General features: G+C 46.8%; 1 protein-coding gene across 1 annotated transcript in view; it reads left to right on the top strand.

The window, feature by feature from the left end:
* The window catches only part of IL1RAP (interleukin 1 receptor accessory protein), a 53,820-nt gene that overhangs the window by 14,403 nt on the left and 17,524 nt on the right, over positions 1 to 21,893 (top strand). Inside the window, 4 exon segments of the mRNA XM_059822861.1 lie at positions 17,890 to 17,910; positions 17,912 to 18,204; positions 18,965 to 19,157; positions 20,962 to 21,127. Coding sequence (XP_059678844.1) covers positions 17,890 to 17,910; positions 17,912 to 18,204; positions 18,965 to 19,157; positions 20,962 to 21,127 — 673 coding nt within the window.

Raw genomic sequence — 21,893 nt, 5'->3', positions numbered from 1 at the left:
CTTTCCATCTGACTCCCACTAGTTTAAATTTTTTTTTTTCCCCTCTGCAAAAGCAAGTGTTTAATATCTGCTGTGATTCTAGCTGGCGAAAAAGTTTCAGTCTGCTCAAATCTAAATGTTTCCTTTTGTTCTGATTATATAAATTGCTTTTATAATAGAGACGTTTCAGAACAAAATCCTTTCAGTCCGCTCTGTTGTCAGGCACGCGATAGCCTGGTGAGTGCAGCTACCCTGGCAAAAGTGGGACTTCAGCACTGATCTCGCAGGTCCCTGCCTTGGATGTGTCACCATTAGATGCACCGATTGGATCACACTTAAGGGCTCCTGCGATATCCCTGATTGCGGGCCAGGCTTCAGCCCTGGCTGATGCCTGCTGAAATGTGCCTGGCTGTTAGGGAGCTGCTGCCAAGACAAATTGGGCTCCCTGCCCTTAGGAGAGGTGTAAATGTTTTTCCGAGGACAGCGCTGGGGGCACTTTGGTCAGCGTGCCTGTGTCTGAAAGTGATGAGTGTGGCATAGCGCGCACAAGAGCAGGGAAAGCGCTCTGAGCTGCTTATGGTGTTCATCATCAAACTGCCGCTGGTTTCCTCCCCGTTCTGTTCCTGGAAGCTCTCTGGAAGGGAAAATTTTTCATGAATGTGCTAATTCCTCCTGGGGAGAAAAGGCTGGACTTCCGAAACCCATCGCCTGTCTTTCTACCCACATCTCCAGAGGTTTCAGCGCAGCGTTAGGTTGCTTGGGAGGGCTGTCTGCAGGACTGGCCAGCTCGCTGCAGGAGTGGCCCTGCTTTGGGCAGGGGCACGAGTGGAAACGCTGGCGCAGCAGCTGAGGGCTGTGCCGTACGGTGCCCAAATGGCCTCCGGAGGAGAGGGAGGGTCAGAGAGATGCTGCGCAAATGCTGGCTAAGTGGCACCAAGATGGTTTATGCTACAGTCATTTCCCCCTTTGTCTGACTTACTCCTGCACATACTGAAAAGCAGAAGTGTTTCCTGGAGGGCTGAAGGGCCTTTTCCCACTTTCCATTAGTGTTTTTGCTATTACTTTTCTGCAGCTGCTTTTTCAGGCTGCTCTTTGTCTGCCTTTTGGATTCTTTGAATTTACTTGGACTGTACATCTATTTTCCCTGTAAGAAAACCCAGCAAACTCATCGAGCAGCCTTCTCCAGTGCTGCTACATGGTGATGCAGGGACCCAGGGCTCATGGGCATGCAGTGATGTGGGAGCAGAGGAGCTGTGCCCCTCTCCTGAGCACCAGCCCCCCTTGCAGCCCATCAGCCTTCAGCCCCAAGTCCATGTGGCTAAGAAGCAAAGCATCTCCTAATCTAGCCCACCCTGCTAGCCTACCCATGTCTGCATCCCTTTTCCTGGGGCCAGTCCTGTGTTCTGGAATGCTTTTGACTCTGAGTGGCTTGGGACAGAATTACAGAAAGAAAATAATATGCAAAACCTGCTCTGACCAGTGTTGTGGGTTTTTTTTCTCCTTCTGAAACTGCTTTATTTTAAATGCCCTTTCAGCCGGAGCACTTAGTGGCAAGGTTTTGAAGAGTGCTTTTGTTCTGCATGCCGTAGTGTGACTTCTCAGTGAAAAGCAAAAAACCTGTCAGCTCTCCCTAGGTGCCTGTGGTTAGGAGGGACAAAGACATTTTCTTGGAAAAATGCGGCATTGTTCTGTAGAATTGGTACAGTGTCTTTGAGAATAGGTGTACAGTAGTTAACTTTGAGTGCAGCGCTCTCTGTTAATTATTTGACATCTGTCTTGGGTTTTGTAATCGTTTGGAAAGCGCGTAGGCTTTGTGTGGTCCGTGGTGCTAAAGGCACAAGTGAACAATTCCTTGACTAGGTCTGTTTGGGAAGGGTGCTTTGTATGAAGATATTAATGGTTTTTCTGGCATAAAGTCCACTTCTGGCCAGTATCAAATGAAAAAACAAACCTTTCCACCACCTCTGCTCTTAAGAACAGGAGACTCTTTCATGACCATGTTCCCCCCGCCCTGCTTTTCTTTGCTCCCCAGTAAACATAAGGTGAAAGTTTTAAAGAAAAAAAAAATGCTCAGAAATGAAAAGGAAATGATTTCTGATTTGAAACAAAATGAACATTTCAAATAACTTCCTTTAAAAAAACTCTAGCAAGAGCAGTGATGGATTGTTTGTCCCAACTGCTCTATGAATTATTATTATCAAAATGTTAATTTATGGAGACATGAAGAACACCTTAGAGTATATTGGTCTCGTGACAAGCTCCTGGAATGCTGAGGTTGTATCAGAGCTCTCCCACGTTCTTCTGGCTGCTCTGATCGCCTGCTTTCTAGCTGTGGTGCGATTTCTGAGCTGGTATGCTCCTGCTCACTGATTTTTTTTTTTTTTTTTTTTTTTTTTTACTCCTGGTTCCCTTCAGTGTTTGCTTTTGATTTTGTTTGCTTGCATACTAGAGGTGAGGTCTGTGACTGTTTTGGGTGGGCGCAGTTGGGTGAACTCCTCCGCTGCAGCCTGGGAGTTGCACCCTCTGACTTCTGGCTCCTTCGGTTGCAGCCAGAGACACTGGTGTTTCAGTGCAACAATGCCAAATGGTGCAAGAAGTTAATCAGACACCACTGGAATTGCATCATATAGAGGCAAAATGGCAACACGCTTTCTGATGTCACAAAACAAAGAAGCAGGTTGCTGGAAAAGGCTGAGAAAATTCTTCTGTTCCTGGCAAGACCGGAGTGGGTTGTAGTCCTGTGGCATCACGTTCCTAGGGCATTGCAAAACCCACCCTCTCTCTCTGTGACTGAATGGGTGCAATGCGCTTTTCCTGGTGTCGTTGGCAGAATCACGTTATCCTTCCTGAAATGGGGGGAGATGATGCTGTTGTGTGACCACAGGACTGTTGTGGGAAGACCTTTCTCTTTGGGGTGTAGCATAGATTTCAGGCCATTTAAAGCAAAGCGTCACAGTGCTAGCAGCACTAGTACCTAAGAATTGGTCCCTGCACTGCATTAGTAGTACAAACCATTAGATCCTGTGGCGTTAATTGAATTTTTTGGAATAATCATATGCCACAGGAATGGAGCTGGACTGCAGAAACCAGCATCCCCTACAGTCCCCTCCTTCTTCACTCTGTGTGGGAGCTCTCCATTTCTTTAGCAAAGGGCGAGAATCCTCTTCCTCATCTCAGCTGGCAAATGCTGGCGTTGTCAGGGCATCTAGGAGGTGGTGATGCCTCCCCTCCACCAGCCCTTGACTCTGTGCACATGTCTTCCATGGCCCCTCGTATTTTGTACCGTGTGAGAGCAGCCAGGGCTGTGGTCAACTGAGTCCCATTCCTGTAATGCAGAAATTGCTGTAATCTGACAGGCTCTGTGTCCATCTGTCTCCACTGATAAGATCTCTGAAGAGCCTGGAATGAACCAGAAGTAAATCACGCTGTGTAGGGCTTCTGATGTTATAGCTGGGTGGAGCAAGAAACAGGAATTTTCCTACTAGCAGGCAGAGCATGGAAATCTTCGATACCTTGCTCATGGGAACAGAGACCTGGTGGCTCTGTGAGAGGGTTGAAAGAAGCATGTTCCTATGCGCATAGTTAATGGATGTAAATACTAGCTCACTGCAGAGTTCATGTATCACTGAGTGAAACTGTAGTAGTTTATTTTGGCCTCGGGCCACACAAATGGCCTTGCTTTAAACCAGGGAAACTCATCCAAAGTCAGTAGTTGTTCTGCTTGCTTCAGGGCTGAATTCAGTCTGATTTGTGCAAAATGCAGGAGAGACTCACTGAAAAATAAGGGTGAGTTAGGACACGCTATGCATTTATCTAATGACAAATGGAGAGGAAACCATGAGGGATCTTTATTATGGGAAGGATCCCCTCCGTTCTTTACACTCTCTTTCTTCCAGCATCTGAATTCCCAAAAGTTCCTAAATTGCTACTGAAAGTGCAGCATGTTGGTTCTCTCTGGCCAGTCTGATGGCATAAAGAGGTTTTACCTTTCTTCAGCATTTCCAGAGGGTAGGAGTACTTAATTTTGTTTCTTCCTTATGGAGTCATCTTAAGTGACATTGGGAGCTGGTTGTAGACGGCAGTAGAGAAGGGTTTGATTAGCAGCTGGCATTTCAGTTTGGATGAAGGAGGTAAGGGATGACCAGCCCTCTCAGCTGGACCCCAGGGAAGAAAACTCATCTTCTTCCTGTCTTCTTGCCCGTTTCTGAAGGCCTTATGGCTTCCGAGGCAGTCTGTAGCCCTTTGCGTGTGGGGAAGAGCAGGCTTGCTCCGGATTTCCTTTGTCTCTTCGCGATGAGCCCAGCAGAGGGAAAGCGTCGTACAAAGGCTTTTCAGGTGCAAGCGTTGAAAAGGAAGGATTCAATATCTGCTGCTGGCTTTTGAGTGGTACAGTTCACACGTCCCATTCTTGTTAATCTCTGCAGTCTGTGCAATCTTAGGTGCTCTCTGCTTATGCTCGAAGCCCTTCTGTGTAATGCATATATTATGGACAGGTTTATGAGGGACATGTTTAAGGGAGCTCTGTGGCTTCTCTCCCCACCCTTTCAGCCCACCTTGATGGGGCAGATTTCCCTGTCATCTCATGAGTGCGCTCCTGACAGTATCACCATGCTCATTACCGCATCTGCCTGGTGGAGCTGAGATGCTTTGATTAAGTGCAGCCTTTTAACCATCTCTTCTCCCTTTGTGATTTGACAGCATCCAGGAATATCAAATGCAACCTTTGCTCCATTAATGAAAGCATCTCGTAAATGTCAGCTTTCGTGACTACCAGCTTCTAAGTGGCATCCTGGAAAACCTAAAAACACAGGGAAATTGAATTCCAGTGAGTGAACAGCTCTGAGAGCTGAATGCCAGATACCAAAGCGGGTGGCAAGTGAAACTCTGGCAGTGTACATTTATCTCAAATTACAGGAAATTGTGCTCTGTAGCGGGAACAGAGAAGTCTGGGATTGTTTTTTGCCTGTCAGTGCTGCTTTGAAAGTCTAAACCTTTGTTCAGATCATTTCTGAAAAGCGTACAAACCTGGTGCTTGTTTACCCTTGCGAGGTGGCCGTTCCAAGGAGGGTTGGACTGGAAAGAGCTGGTGGAACCTTGTCCTGCCTCAGCCTGCCTGCAGGAACGGGGTGAAGCAGTCAGGACTCTGGCAGCCAACCTCTTCGCAGGTCACCAGCAGCAGACCTTGCAAATTCGGACTGCACCAGCGTGGTTGTCATGCCTAACAGTCGGACGCATGTTCAGTGCGAATGTGCTTCAGCCACCGCTCGCCGTCATGGGTGCTTTCTGCACTCATTCTTAGAAACAAGCAGAATGAGGCCTTGACAAAGGACCTGGTGTTTTGGGAGTCAAAGCTTGGGATTTCTAGCTTGCAAGCGTCTACCTTACTCCTTGTGCTCATGGACGTAGACTATTTCAGTGCTTTAAGTCAATGAGCTCGGCTGTCCTCTTCTGAGCCATCACCTCCCAGGCTTGGAGAGCTCATGCAGCTGCTTGTAGGCAGGACAATGCTGCCATACAGATGCTTTTGTTAAGGAATCTTAATGAAAAAAAAAAAGAGTACCAGAATTAAAGGATCATTGGGTGGGAAGAAAAATAAACACATACACTCAGACTTAAAAAATTGTCCGCAGTGATGAAATATTGTAAAGTAACCAGAAGCTCTGTGTCTGCTTTGTCTCAGCAGGATGAAGATGGTCGGTGCCCTGCTGGGTACGCTCTGGCTGTGCATGGTCACCTTTGGCAGCGGCTCGGGTAAGGATGTAGCATGCAATGGGTCTGCCCATTTATCACGGGGAAGAGCTGATCTGAGGCCGGAGAAAGAAAACTGACTGCAGGGATTTTTAAGCATTTGCAGATTTCCTGGATGAAATGGTCGTGTGTAAAATACTTAGCAAAATGCATGAACACGATATTAGTTCTGTGTGGATATTGTATAATGCTCACACGCAGAGGCTGCGCGCATGGTGTAAACAGGTGGATAAGCAAATAGCAGTAAGCACCATCTCAGCCTAAAAGTGCTTTGCAAATTCAAGCTGTCCACTTGGTCAGTATTGTTATGCCCCTTCTGCGAGGGGTGAAACCAGGGCTCAGCACGTGGCGCTGACTTGTCACTGAGTTGCAAGGAGGACCTGGGCTTGAACTCTGCTATTCCTGGTTGGATCCGGAGGGGATTGAAATTCAGTCTCTCGGATTCTGACTCATGCCTCAGCAATGCAAGGGGAGAGGGGAGCTTCTCGCGTAAGAGGAGCTCTCATACCCGTCTCACTGAGTCACTTTCCTGACAGGAAATATGTTGTCATGCTCGCAGCTCCTCTGGCACACGTTCAGCCCAGCTCTTGTGAAGAGGCAGATTGTGTGCGTCTCAGCTCCGGACTTCCTATTTGGGGGTGGAAGGAGACAGCACGATTTGCAGGAGGCGAGTGGAAAGGGGGAGGGAGGAAAGAACAGGCGCTGACTTTATAGGAGGAAATGTTCAGAAATAAGGGTTGTGCAGGGAATTGAGCAAGTCCTCCCCCCACGACGAGCCTTTGCCCCTCTGCAGTGGTGGCAAACAAGCAGTTGTTATACCCTGAGCAGATGAACAGCTCTTGTATCGTTATCTCTTGGACCATGCTGAATTATTGGGGCCGGATTCAGAACATGCACCTCAGCAAGGTTCATCTCAGTGCAGGGCTCATTGCAGAGGCTGATGGCTGAGAGGCTTTTCTCCTTGGGTTGCCCAAGGGCTGCAGGCCTTCACAGTAGGGTGTAGCCTTCAGTAGGGGATGTTCCATCCTGGCTAACGGGCCCGGTGGAAGCAGTGAGCAATGCAGAAATGCAAAGGAGAAAGAATATATGGCCCAGGTCTCCTCTGCTAAGCCCTAGGTAGTAGGAGTGCCTGGGGAAGGAGGGACCCGGCAGCTCGGATTGCCGCTGCTCGCTGGGAAAATCCCTGCTTTGCGTGCACTTCTGGATGTGCTGTTCTGCTCTTCACCAATGCAATATCCTCCTCCTGCTGAGGCAGCGTTACGACACCCCCCGTACAGTCATCTTGGGCTTTTTCAGAAATGAGACGTAGGTGCAATTGAATCAGGATTGCCCAGGAAATGTTAGAGCAACTCTAAAAACTGAGACTCAGCTGGGAGCCATGAAATGAGCACCCTGGCGTTGGGGTCACACAGGCTTGTGCCAATTGATCTGGCAGAACCATCCATGCATTTCTGTGAAGCATTTAGTGCTTTTTAAATATTCCTCCTGTTTTCTGTACAGGATGGTTAGAGCCCTTGTAGAGTGCTGCAAGAACACAAGTGGCAAAGGGTGATGCATGGGGCACATGATCAGTTAAAATACATTTCTTCTGCAAATCCACTGTAGCGTATGCATTTAATTTTCTGCAGGTCTGTGGGTGACAGACCCGCTCTTCAGTTCAGAGCTCCCTATTTCTTCCATGGACATCATAAAAGATGTTTTGACAGCCTGAAGTGTTCTGTGATTCATGACGGGCTTGTACGGCTGTTTGTACTTGGGTGGAGGGGCAGCCGTCTGTGCAGCCCTCTGTTACACTGTGGGGTTTCCTGGGACTGGCACCACAAGGCAACTGGAGCTCATTTCACCCTTGCAAAGTTGTAAACATGGACTAGTGTGGGAGACCGGACATGTTCTGATAATGTTACAGCATTTGGGCTTGCTTTTTCTTCTTGGAGTGGGGAGTGTAGGAGAGAGGAGCAGAAATTATCCGGAGTGAATGCAGAAGGGCTGTGCACAGTCTGCAGCTGCCCCAGTGATCTCCTATCACCAAGTGAGGCCACGGAGATGGGTAGCTCTCAGTGGGGAACCTGGCTCCTGGGGTATTTAAGGTGTATAACTTGGTAGGGATTTGCCATTTCAGCTGGATCTCGACTGTCATGGAGCAGAGCTGTAGAGTTGTTCATGAGATGAAATTGGAGTATTCTGCTTTTTGGTTGCCCCAGTGCTTATTTTTTGTGTGCTTTGCTAGTATGGTCATGTATATGCTGTATTGTTGGGACTGTCTCTCTCTCTCCAGTCTAGGCTGGCTGGGGTTTGGGGAAGGCTAGGGGCAGGGGCAGGAGTCCTGTCGTGGTTTGCTGCTGCTTTCTCTGCCTGCCCCTGTGATCCTTCCTGGGGGAGCAGTGTGGTAGGCAACACTGACCGGGGACTGCCCAAGCCAGGGGTGCCGGCTCTGCTGGGTCCCGAGCTCTGTGAGCTTACAGCGGGGATGAGGAGCCAACACTTGCTAAATTTCAGCTATAAAACACCAGCACTGCTCCGGCTATAATGCAGACTGCCTTTCTGGCCAGTTCAGCTGACAATCTTCCTGGCAGTGTGTCAGAAAGCTTCAGCATTGTACTTCACCCTGCTTCTTACTGGAGAGACAAATCTGCAAACTTTATTTTTTCCCCCCCAAATTTTGCCAACAGCACTGTGGCTCTAAACATCTGTTCTTTGGGCTCTGCTGTTTCTGCTGTGTATGGAGGCTGATGCTGAAACAAAATCATTTGCTGAAAGGGAGCCACAACCTGGAAGAGGAAAGAAATCTGATCTGAGTAATGTAGAGTAAAAGACTTGGAGTCTGAGACTGAATCTGTGCCTGAGTCTGCTACTCACTCATGCTGTATGCGTGGGCAAATCTCTTCTGATCTTGAGAATATACATGATCTGCAGTGCCTGGGTTTGAATTCCTTACTCGTGACCTTTGGGACATTGTTTGCATTGGTACCCAGGGTCTTCTGCTTTCCTTGCCTCAGCTAAGCCATCCTTAAGATGGAAATAAGGCTTAGATCTCTGTGCTTGTGTTGTAGGATACTTAACGAACCCAGATGTTCTGATATCCAGAGAAGGATAGCAAAAAACGATGAACCCAGTTTTGGTCTTACAATGATTTCTTTGGCACTACTGAAGTCATGTAAATATACACTGGCTTAAGAGATGAAAAACCAGTTGGACAAAGAACATATCAGCCAGTATGAATATGGAATATGTTATCATCTTGTTGCCAAACAAAGCTGGCCTATGTTAGATACTGACTTATTTAGAAGATGTAGCTGTAGTTGTGTTCCTTGTTCCATTTTTTCTCTCTCTGCTAACCAGGCTGCTCTCTCATTGTCCAAGAGCTCCCAGCTTTCACAGTGTGAGAGCTGGTGAGAGGATCACGGTTAGGAGTATTGTCTTGGGCAATTAGAAAAGCAGAAGAATATTGTTGCCAGGAGAGGAGGCGCAGCCTCATGCTGGTTATCTAAAGGACTCACCTAGAGTGAACAGGTGACTGCTGTGCATAAATAGCCCTTTGGTGGGAGGATGCATCATGTTTGCGTAGGAAACTCCTCTGACAGCTCCCCTGGGGGCTATCAGACGGGCTTCATGGCAGGATGAGCCCAGGACTGGGGCCAGAGTGACACCCCAGCATGGCAGACAGTGGCTGTAAGGTAGCCTCTGTCCTGGGAGTTTTATTTCGGGCTTTGCTGTTATTTCGTGGGTTCTGAGCATGTCTCTTACACACCTCCATACCGGAGGCTCTCAGGCACTGTTTTTGTCCCCTCTGAACTTGGCTCCAAGAGCCAGACATCACCAGTACTTCTGGATTCAGGCAATGGCTGAAGCAGCGAAGGTCTCGCCACAGCGAGCCAGAAACCGAGGTCCGGCTCCGGAGGTCAGAGCTGCTGCACCATCTCTCCCAAGTGCCGATCTGTGCTGCATGTCTCTTGCGCTTAGCAGAGAGGCAGAGTAGTTACTTATGGCCAGGGGAAATTTGCATATTAATAAATTACTGTCTGTAAAACACTTTGAAGATGGAAAGCCCTGCGCAGCTCCTCAGGATTATTACTACATAGCTCTTATTCTTACTGATGGGGTTCCAGTGGCCTTGTTTCTCTTATGATTTGTGACAGCCCCAGAAGCTGAGAAGCTTATTTTAATGTGTAAAGTCAAAAGAAAAATAGATTAAATTGCATTATTGTTTTCTAAAGAGACTAAATCCCTCCCCCATCATCTTCTCTTGGGATTTCCTGACTTCCTCCTACTCTTCCAATCTCAGCTTCTTGCTGTCCTAATTTAGGACATGATTTTATAACCATCCATACCCATCTGTGAGTTACTGTTGTTGTAGAAGTTTATTGCGCTTGGGGGCATGAAGTTATTCAACACCGTGAGTGTTGAAAGGTACATAGCCCTGAAGTGGATGGAGATAAAACCTGCAGAGCAGAGCTGGCCTGTGTGCAGATGTGTAACCACAGCCGCCAGCCTCCCTCCGCACCAGCCAGAGCCACTGCTGAGGAGATAAGACCTGGCTTCTGCTTCTTGTCAGCTGAGGAAATAGTTTGTGAGGTGTGAGTTTTGTGCAGGCGTCAACCTGATGTGACCCATCTGCACAGAAGTGCAGAAACATATGGAAGAAAGCAGCCTGTTTTGGGTGTGTTGCTGATGTGATATTTGGACGGTCACTTCTGCTCCTCTGTGTGTATCAAATAGGGTGTCGGGGACATCGGGGACCTGTCTCCTACCTTCCTTATCCATCACATCCCCCCTGCTGCAGCCGCAGAGTAGTGCGCTCACTCTCATATTTTATTGCACACAAGTGACTTCTGCCAGGCTCATAGACCCTTATGGTGCATTTTACTGCCTGTTGCGTTATTTTAGTTCCTGTCTTCAACCGAGAACAACTGCTGCAGCATTTTTTTATGCAGACATTCCTGTGGATGTTTGTGGTGGGTGGTGCAGAACTGTTGACTGTATTTTAAAGCAGGCAAGAGAGACCCTGGCTAAGTGGGTCTGGCTAGTGCAATAACTAGGCTGCATGGGTTTAACTAAGCAAGCCTGTGGCAGAGCCAGGAGTTGAGCCTGGACCTTGCCAAGTCCCAGTCACACAGAAGAGCCCCTGCCAGCTTGGGCACGGATCTACGGTGGTGCTAATCAGGTAAACCTCCTTTTCATGCTGCCTCTCCTACACATGAGTTTGCAACGGGCTGTTCTGTTTCCTCTCTCTCTCTCTCCTCCTCCCGTGCTGCTCTGCTTTGCCTCACGCAGCAATTTCCTCAATGAAGTGGTATAAGCTATTTGCTCCTTTTCTCCTTCAGGCTTTGAAGCAGTTTATACCCCTACCTTTATTGTTTTGATCTCAATTTTAAAAAAAGCCTCCAGAAAAACATGTCAAGCTTGCTGGAGAAAACTGAATTTTTTTTTTTTGGCCTGGTTGCTGGAGGTAACCAAAATACTCTGTGCCATATAAAGTAAACACAGCTTTATGCACAGAGAGAGTGAAGGCATGGAGCTCACTGTGAAGGAGTTTTAAGACACAAACAACAACTACCCCTCCCCATGTTACAGGCTGTGCTTGATTAGATAAGGAAACTCAGAGTCAGGAGCTATGGGCTCCATTACAGAATCATTGCTTTCTGGATGTTGTGCCTTGGCTGCTTCCTCTGAAGTTCTGGCTGTGCTGAAGTCAACAGAAGTTTACGCAGTCAGCTTGTTTTTTGTGACGTTGGCAGAGAGGCAGACAGTCACACCTGTTTAAACTAGACTTTCAGGATCTAAAGTTAAACCACCACAATGTATAAGTGCTTTTGGAAATGATGAGCTATTCTGCAACAGAAAGTCCTTTTCCTTTTTCCTTTCTCGGCTGTCCTACCTATTTAAATGATAAAAGTGGTTGGGGAGGGGGAGAGAGAGAGAGACTCCATCCTTCTGTGCAGCATCCAGTGGAGCTGCTTCCATGGGGGCATCGCAGCTCAGCGGCAGCACCGGAGGAATATGGTGAGACTTGGGAGAAGCGTAAAGCCACGTTGCCGATGCCATTGCAGCAGAACCACGCAGATGGGGCCGGGCTGTGTGCGGTGTGTTGGAGCTGGTCATGGGGAGGTTTGTGCCAGGACCACTTCCATTTACTTGCTCTGTTGGAGAGGCTGTGGGAAGAAGGCAGTGAGGTCACGACAGGCCCTTTTTGATGTGTTTCCACTGGAAGTCAGATTATAAATTCTTGCAGAGTTTGTGCAGCTTCCAAGCTGAGCCTCCAGGGCAGCATTGCGCTACGACCAGTTTTTAGGCATTCTCTGACCACTATCGCATCTGTGGAGATAGTAGGAGCAAATGGTGGGAGCTAGCTGCTCTTAGCTAGGGCTAACCCAAGTTCTCTGTCATTTCCACCGATTTCAGTGTGTTTGGGTCTGTACCTCTTCTCCCAGTTCAGGGAAGATGTTCTCATTTGTTTTGTTCCGTGGTACCCTCCCTCCGATGTGTTGTACAATCAGACAGGATACAGACCACATGGGAAACACTGCCCTGCCCCGCTGCCTTATTGCTCAGCTGCTGAACAAAGCACACGGCCAGGGAGCATGCTGCTGTGGGGTGGTCCTGGGCAGGATGCGCCTGTGGAAGGAAGAATGCAGACGCAGTGAAAGAGTGGGTGCTCCTGGCACTGGCGTAAATGGGAAGTGCATCCACGTGTGGCTGCTGGCCACAGCTGGTACCTCCTGTGCTCACAGCCCAACTCCTCCATTCAGCCCGACTTGCTCTGCTTCCTTCTCACTGACTGCTGTGAACTTGAAAGAGGGTAGTGGAAACATTTTTTTTTTTTCAGATAGTAGTGATTAATTCTCACTTAATTGCTTTGCGTGACCAGCTTTTTCTGCCTTACTGATGCTGATTCTTGCATCAAGCTAACCGCTGGCCTGGCTGTGCTCCCCGGGTGAAGGCTGACTCATATCAGCTTTGCTTTAAGGTAACGCAGCAGGGGCGGCTGAAGAAGGTAGGAAGCTATTGAGATAGTGCAGCCCCATCTGATGCTACAGCTGAAATGGTACTGGGAAGAGGGGTCTGCCATGTCGTTCAACCGGCAGCATTGATGGCTTCGTGTCCTGCTGCCACTGCACGGTCCCAGCCTGTGTGCAAGGCGGGCTCCCTCCCAACATTAGAGATGGTTAAGAAGGGCGCATCAATTTGGCAAATGGCAGGGTAATTTGTGTCGGCATGATAGATGGCCTCTCATAAGAATGGCTCTTTATTATTTCTTCACAGAAATTTTAACTAGGGGAAGCCTTTGTAGCCCCAGAGGAGGGCCAGGGAGGGAAGGGGTGGAGGCAGTGTGGAGCTGGTAGAGTTTTGGTGGTTGAGAATTTTTTTTTTAAATGGAGGTACTTGAAATTACTGTATAGAAATGCCAAACCACAGAGAAAATGGGACAGCATTTCTTGATGTGGCATTACCCTGGTTTTCTTTTTTGATCCACGGGTTAAGCAGTTTGCCTCCACTTGAAAAATCCAAATAATTGCACCAGTGTAATCTCTGCTTTGACTGTGTGGGTGCTTGTAGTGGGTGCTGCAGGTGCATCTCAGGAGCATTTCAGGTGTGTGTATTCAGACCTCTGCTCCCAAGGGTGTAAATCAGTGTAATAAGTGAAAGGTTGGGAAAGGTTTCCAGAAATGTCTGTTTTTACCTTTATGCAGCTGAGCAACGTTCCCTCCACCCCTTTCATTTTCTACCTTGCATCTGGAGAAGCCACTTTCTTCAACTTTGTTTGGCTTCTGAGAAGGAGTCTCTTTTGGGATACCTGGTGTTTAAGGGTGTTGTAGCACCAGTTTTGGAAATGGGAGAGATCTGACTACTGTAACAGAAGAGGTTTCTGTCCTTTGTATCAGTAGTAGATACCCCCCTGAACACGGATTGCAATGTACAATCCAAGCAAGGAAGATATTTGGAGTTAACTTTGCCAGTTCACCTAGTTCCCAGGGTGCATCAGGGAGGAGCAGTAGTGAAGCAGCCAGCTCTTATCTTTATCTCAAGGCACATGAAATCAAGATGGGCATCTTTACCCTGACCTTTCTGTCTACACTTTCTCTTCCCACGCTGGAGGTGGGTGTTTCCTTCTACCACGCAGCCTCCCTCCAGCCTGTATAATCCTCATCCCTTTTCCTAAGCAGGGCTGTGGAAACAGGACTGTTTCTTGCCTTTTTCTTGCATTGCCTGTCATGGATAGGTATTATGGGTCACAGACTGACCTGCTGTGTGATTACAGAGCACCCAGCAGTAAGCAGCAATTAAGGCACCAGCAGTATACCTCATCAGAAATGAGAAGAGGATGGCTTCTTTAAAAAGTATTTTGCAGAGGCATTTCTGGGAAGATGCATTTGTGGGATGGTGGATTTTTAGAGCATTTTATTGTCTGCCTCCATTATGTGTGTAGTGCTCCATTTGCTGCAGCATGGAAGGGACCATGGAGTTGCACATAGCTCCCCCATCTCTTCACTGCTTTCCATTTGCAGTGAACCTCTGAAGTCAGAGCATGAATGCTGATCCCGCTTGATTTAATCAGGAGCTGCTCTTAGCTGTTTTGTGCAGGAAACCTTCCAAGAGAGAAGAAACTCACTTACTAGGTTTAGCCAGCGAAAACAAGTGTGAGTTGCTGCAAATGGGCACAGCACTGTAGAAATTAGTGCTGTTTTTCACAATTAGAACTGGGTTCTTGCATCTTCTTTCTGCAATGCCCCCTCACATATTGTTACTGGAGTCAGGATATAACAATGAGTATGTGTATGTGTGTATATATATATTTTATTTCATAGTGGGAGCTGCTTTATGCCGGTGAGGTTCAGTGTGAAGTCATGCCATTTTTTCAGGCTATCTCCAGTTTAGACTGATATCTGAGTAGCTGCATGCTGGTGTTAGCAGCAAATAGGCTCTGAATATCCAATAAACGTTAAAATAGTGGAAGGGGCACAAAATGGTGCAGGGGGCTGTTGGATGCAAATAAACCTATAGCAATAATAATTCGAGCATCCCCTCCACTTCATGTGTGTGGGGGGAGTGCAGCCAGCTGTCGGGGCTTGACCCATCCGCTGGGGTTTGCAGAAGTGCCACCACAGCAAAGGATGTTGTTGGCATAGGGAGAAGAGGCACATCACAGCTGAGGAGCCACATCATCACAGCCGAGGAGGAAGAGGCTCACAAAGGTGTGTGTGTGTGAGGGGTGCCCTGTAGTCCCCTCACATGCCTTGTCAGGCAGAGCACAGCTGTCTCAGGCATAAAACACCCCAAAAAATTGAAATAGCAGTACTACTGTCAGCATGGCACAGGCAGAAGGGAGGTTGTGCAAAGTGCCACAACTTCTGTCCTTGGTGTTTTATGCGTGAAGGAGGTCTCGCTCCAGCCCGTGGTGTTTCTGCCGTCTCTGCTGTGAGCAATGGAACGTGGCTTTGCTCCCTGAGCCATCGGAGCCGTGCTGGGCTGGCTTTGCCCTGGCAGCCAGGAGGAGTCCTTGCCGGCAGGGTGGCAAGCACAGCCTGCGATCTCGAGCTGCATGGCTGCTCCTGGGGTCTGTGATGTGGCTGCCTGTTACTAGCATGGTTATGTGCTGTGTTTGGGGTTCAGCTCAGAGTATGCCACATCCCAAGGCAGGATGCGCATGGGGAGCCTTGGACTAGCCTTTCGGTGTGACAATGTTGCTGAAATCAGGCGAATTAGCCAGCTCTGAGACAAAATCTCCAGGTACAGCTCTTATAGTGAAGAACAACAACAGATGCCTCTTCCCCAGCCAAGAAGACAAAGCCCATACATTGCTTTTGAGTAATCTAGGAAGAAAAAAATAAAATAGTTGTATTTATTTTCAATAACTCATCCGGGTAGAATGGGTAAGTAGTTTTACAATGCTGATTTATGAGCTGTTGCAAAATGCAAGAGCTGTTCATGATTGCAAATTTCATTGATCTTGACTCCAAGAATTTCACTACTGTAATGTTTTATGTAGTTTTCTTCCTCTCCAGTCCTGCCATTTGAAGTAATAAGGACAATTTGTCTTTATGCAGCCCAAGAGGAGAGAGCAAAGTCAGGTGCTACGAAGAGAACCCAGGTGTCCTGATTTACAGACCTGGGTCTGCTCCTTTCAGAGGGAAAGCCTTTCTTTATAAAAACAAATGCCCTCCCTGTGAGAATAGTAATCAGCACTTTATCATGCAATTAGCAGGCAGTCTCTGGCAGGCTCATTTGTCTCATTTACTACTATAGAAACTTTACCATGCCTAATCCAGTAGCTTGACCCCACCAGCATAAAGCACCGTACTGGTTCCAGTTGGCCTTGACCATGGTGGTGACTATGCACCTTCCCATGGTATAAGGCTTCCAATAGTGGTTTGGTCTTTCAAAATGAGCCTTGGTGCTGGCTGTGGTAGCAGCCGTACTGGGTGATGCTGTGCATTTTTGAAAGAAATAGCTATATGTTTCTTAGATGATGAGTGATGGCACTCTCCAGCCATTTGGGTTTGGGGTTCCTACTAGCAAATACTTGTACTCTGGGTACCTTCACTACCTCTTCCTAGCCCAATTCCCTCTCTTCCTCCAGAAGCAGCACTCTGTCATATGGGTGTGTGGCATACCGCAGGAGGAGAAGTGCAGTTTGTATTTACATTTATGTGTAAACCCGCCAGAAAGCATTTCTATTCTTACTGGCCCAGATTCCTCCTCACTGTGACTAACCATTGCTGAGCCACAGGAGTTAGCATTGCTGCCTTTAAGCGCTGTGGGCCCGTCTTCTCAAAGGTTTATCTCTCTGCTTTTTTTAATTAAGTATGAATTTGGGGCCAAGCTACATCCCACTGTCTATTTAAGGAAGATAAAATGCCAGAAATCCGGCTTTGGGCCTGTGAAGTCAGTTCAGAAGAACTGGGCTCAAAGAGCATATTGTACTCTGTTTTTCCTCTCTGTCTGAGTTCTTCTAATATCTGTAAACCGGAGGGGCTTTGCAGTGTCGTCTCTGGTGTGCCTGTGATATGCTGAGACACTGCTCCTGGGGACCGCTGCAGGTAGCACACCTCTCTCCTGTTTGGCGCATTTTGGGCTCTCACACATCAGGCTGCCCTAGCTAATGCCTCCCAGCAGCTACAAGAGATGTGTTGGGAAGTGTGCCGTGCCATCCACTGCCTCGTCAGCGCAGGGAGACAGGAGATGCAGTCACCACAGCTTCTCTGTGCATCTCAACCGGTGCAGGCAGCGCAGGTTGCTTTCAGGTTTGCTGACACGCTGGTACCATGCTTTGCTTGCACAGAGTCCCTTCGTGCCTGTGCATCCTGATGGGTAGGAGGAATGGCATGGAAAGGAGCTCTCAGAAGAGAAGTGGGTTTTGACTGTGGTGTTTGTCCTGAAACTATTCGCTAATGACAAGAATAAATTAAAAAAAAAAAAAGGCTCTGAACAGTTTTTTCCTCATGCTGCCCAGTTTCTATGCTAGCCTGAGTCTGCAATGAGCCATGCTGAGGTTATTGCACTGACCTTGGGGGTCCCCAAGTCAACCTGCTATCACCTCCTCCATACTGTCTTTTCTGCCCCTCAGCCTCCCTTCCCAAACTTCACTACAAGCAGTTGCTACGTGTCACTGGTACTCTTTGTATTATCATAGCATGCGCAGGTGTTGCATGAATCCGTCACAGGAAAGACAGTCCTTGTTGCCAGAACCCACAGTCCAGCTTCTTCTGGCAGGGGCAATGGCCCATACCTCTAAGGGAGGGTTGATGCTTGCAGTGTTATTTTTTTCCTCTTTTTCCAACACTTCTATTTCCACCCTCCCTATCACTGTGCATGGTTGCATACACGCATCTAGCGTTGTTTTCATCCAAATTTTACCTTCCCACACTGGTTATTTTTAGGGTTGAGTTTTCTTGGAGCTCTCTAGGAAGCCTGGTGTTATGCAGGAATATTGTATCCTATCATATTGTCCTGATGGGGGATAAATAGCTTGGAAAGAGGCGTACAAATGAAAGTAGAGGTTTGCAGGTTCTCTAGAAATCAACATAGTATTCTTGCTGTGCTTTATAAAAGCCCAGTTTGCTTCCACTGAAAACACTACATTTTTTGCTTCTGATTTTAATGGGGACAGGACCAAGGGCTGTGGGGAACGTGAGCAGAACTGTTTTTCTCTTGTGGACTTGCAAGCTAAGGTACCTTGTTCTTCCTGGTTGCAGAACGCTGCGATGACTGGGGTGTGGACACCATGAAGCAGATCCAGATCTATGATGGGGAACCTGCCAAGATCAAATGCCCGCTTTTTGAGACCTTCTTGAAGTACAACTACAGCACAGCCCATTCTGCGGGTTTAACCCTGATCTGGTACAGGATTGGGCAGGACCGGGATCTGGAGGAGCCCATTAATTTTCGTCTCCCGGACAATCACATCAGTAAGGAGAAAGACACCCTTTGGTTCTGGCCTGCTCTTCTCAATGACACTGGGAATTATACATGCATGCTCAGGTAGGTTGTGCGGTGCAGGTTCTCTATGACTTCAGCATGATCGAGGGACTTTCATGGAAACAGGAAAAGGATGCTGTTAGCACCACATCTTTCTGTAGGGAGAAGACCATTTACATAAGTATTAATGGGAGAAGAATGTTACAATTATAAGACCGCTCAGTGCTGAGCCAATTTACATTGTAATAATGCTTGGAGCCTTGCAAACATTAATGAACATGCCTCTTCTTTCTAGCTGCAAGTGTCCATGAAAATATTATTGCTGAGCCCATGGCAAAATCCGCAGGCACTCACCATTAAGAAGTGATCTGTATGTCTAGAGTAAAAATATCTTCAGATGCAGGGGTAATGTTTTGACTGCATGGTAATTTGGCAAAGATTCATGAGATTCAGACTTCTAGGAAATTAAAAGTGTCTCTAAGTGTGGTACAAAATGAACATAGCATCTGTTATGCACTGAGCACAAGAGCTCTTTTTGATCTTCCTCACGTTGTCTCTTGTTCATCGTGTCTTTGACCCTATTATCTGCTTTACCAGCAGGGGAGTGAATGCTGCTTGTTAGTCATCTTTATAAGCTTTTCTTGAGCTAGTGTGGCCATCTCTGATGGTGTTTTCTTTCATATTTATAAATGAGTCAACTAAGGCTGTACATACCTCATCAGCACTATGATGCTCATTACTGCAAATGTGATTTTTATTTAATTCCACTGCTATAGGAGTAAACAAGTTTCAACTAATCAGCCCTATCCTCTTCTCTCCTTAGAAATACAACTTACTGCAGCAAAGTTGCATTTCCCTTGGAAGTTGTTCCAAAAGACCAACACTCTTGTGTGAGCCATTCAGTAAAACCCGCTGAGGAGATGTTCTACCTGGAGCACGCTAATGAGAAGATCATATGTCCAGATATTGATGGGTTTTACCCTGCTAGTGTAACACCAACTGTCAAGTGGTACTTCGTAAGAAGGATTTTTGTCTTATCTGGGCAGTGGGGGAATGCAGTGTTGTATCTGAAAAGGCAATGGTTGGTGTGAGAATCATGGAGCTACGTTTCAGTGTCTCCTCAGTGATGAAGCTGTTAATGCAGCTTTACTAATTCTAAGAGCTTTGTTTCCATTGCGTAAAACTGCCCTTGAAGGAACTTGAATAAAATTGAGAGCTAACACGACTTTTTTTTGACCAGCATGCACAAGTGGAGAATACTCTAGCAGGGATTTAGGAACCTCAGTTCAGCTGCTGGCAGTATACCTGACCTGCCATGTAAGCAAGGCACTATCCTTGTAAAGGAAACTGTGCTTCCTATTCCCTCTTCTGTGCAAAAAACCCAAACAAACAAAAAAACCCACCCCCAAAACCCCCCCCACCAACCCACCTGCTAATGAAAATATCATCCTTTCCAAAATTCTTTGAGGTCAGGAAATGAAGTTGTACATCAGGTCTCTGCAAGGACTATGGGTGCCCTGCTTGACACAATCCAGCAAACCTCTTTTCTGAAGATGGAGACATCCCTACCCCACCCTCCATACTGCTCTGATAATTAGGCTGTTTCTAGCCATCCTCAGGATCTTGCCTACAGAATTACTGATAAATTTTATTACATTTTGACCTCAATGTTTTTCTCTAGGTGGATGCCTTTAGTCAAGAGAGAATAAGAATTGTCAGGGGATGTACAGCCAGAGGGTTATGGGACTGAATTCTCTAACTGCTTATAAAGCGCTTTTCAATTTCTAGATAGAAGGTTCTGTATGAGTGAACTTAATAATAAAGAAAGTTGGCAACAACTCTATCTGCTGATTTAAAAAAAAAAATTAAAAAAGATTAAAAAAAAAAACACTGCAAAAGGAAAAAAACAACTCTAAAACGCTTCAGGAAAAACTTACTTTTTTTATCTAAGAGGAGCAGTTTCACTCCAGCAGTTGAAATACTTTACTTGTACCATTCATTGAAATTCACATCTCAACAATCAATTAGCAGAATGAAACAAAAAGCCCCATGGAAATATTTTTTCAGGCAGCAAGTCATCCCACGCCTAATAAAAATCATTAAAAATGGTACATGACCCCTGTCTTAAACTGCCCCATTAGGATGTGTCTGATTTGGAAATGTACCATTCAGAAATAATCTCTTAGAAAATGTGCACATCTCTGAGTTTTATGACAATCAAGATGTCATCTGCATAAGCCCTTTCTGAAAAGGGATCTCTAGCTTAGTACTTGGCAGAGGTTTCCTGCCTCGCCTGACAGAAAGAGAAGAGTCATTAAGGTTTCTGTACTACAGATTCTCATTTGCCAGTTGCCAGTTTTGGGGCCTCATCCTCAGCTGAAGTTGGTCAGGGTAGCTTGATTAGTCCCAAAAAGTTAGACAGGCTGACATCAACGGGGGACATGTCCTTTAGTCTTAGTATCTGTTTGTGAATACATCATAATTTTCTTCCTGTCTCATTTTACTTTCACTCTTCACTCTGCTGAGGTGCTCACCTTGATTGCAGATGTACTTCTGGATCAGAGATCTCTCTTTTATAAAATTGTCTGTATTTAAGGTGGGATAAAACTATTAGGGTCATCTGCTTCATCACCTCATTTTCAAGGTGAACATAACAGTTTGTGTTCCAACATGCTCAGAGTTCATGGTATTTAGGTCCAGCCTACATCACAATCCCAAGTATCATATTCATAGTTTAAGAACAGATATTTGTAGTAGCATTTAAACCAACATCTTTACTTTTCAATCCCAAAACTCAAGTGTTTTTCTGCTTGACTCCAGAACTGCAACTTAGTGGATGGCTTCTATGAGCGATACCCTCAAGGGCCCAGGCTTGTCATTGGCATTGTCCGCAGTGTGTATAAAGGGAATTACACTTGTATTGTGACATTCAAGGACCACAGAAGAACCTATAATCTCACCAGAACCATAAAGATGAAGGTGGTGGGTAAGAATGACTTTAAAATGTGTAAAATGCGGGTGGATAACTGCAGAAGTGGTGAAAACAGCTAGAAGAGTCAGTCGCAGGATCCATTTGTGGTTGTGCTCAATCTGCATTACCCAGCTGACCTGGTGTATTTTTGTTTGCTGGGGTCAGCCTTGTGTGACTGCCCAGGATGCGTTGCACTGGAGGTCCTACCCACCACCATGTCAAATGCCCCAAACAACACAGAGGGTGACCAGGCTCAGGCTGGTGAGGTACAGCCCATGAGATGGCCAGGGGTACCCTCTGCTGGCATGTGAATGCATAACCCTGGCACTCTTGCTCATTTTTGATTCTCCAGGGCCCTTTGCTCATCATTATTTGTTATGTATTATTATTATGTATTATTGTATTAGCATGGATTAGATGAATGGACAGTGGGGTGGATTGAAAACTGGTTGATAGATAGAGCTCAGAGGGTTGTGATTAGTGGCACAGAGTCTAGTTGGAGGTCTGTAACAAGTGGTGTTCCCCAGGGGTCAGTACTGGGTCCAGTCCTGTTCGATATATTCATCCATGACCTGGATGAAGGGATAGAGTGTGCCCTCAGCAAGTTTGCTGATGACACAAAACTGGGAGGAGGGGCAGACACACGGGAAGGCTGCGCTGCCGTTCAGTGTGACCTGGACAGGCTGGAGAGTTGGGTAGAGAGGAACCTTATGAAATGCAACAAAGGCAAGTGTAGGGTACTGCACCTGGGGCGGAATAACCCCATGCATCAGTACAGGTT

The sequence above is a fragment of the Gavia stellata genome, chromosome 11 (genome assembly GCF_030936135.1).
Source record: "Gavia stellata isolate bGavSte3 chromosome 11, bGavSte3.hap2, whole genome shotgun sequence".
NCBI classification, from domain to species: Eukaryota; Metazoa; Chordata; class Aves; order Gaviiformes; family Gaviidae; genus Gavia; species Gavia stellata.
This window is presented reverse-complemented; position numbering and strand designations above follow the sequence as displayed.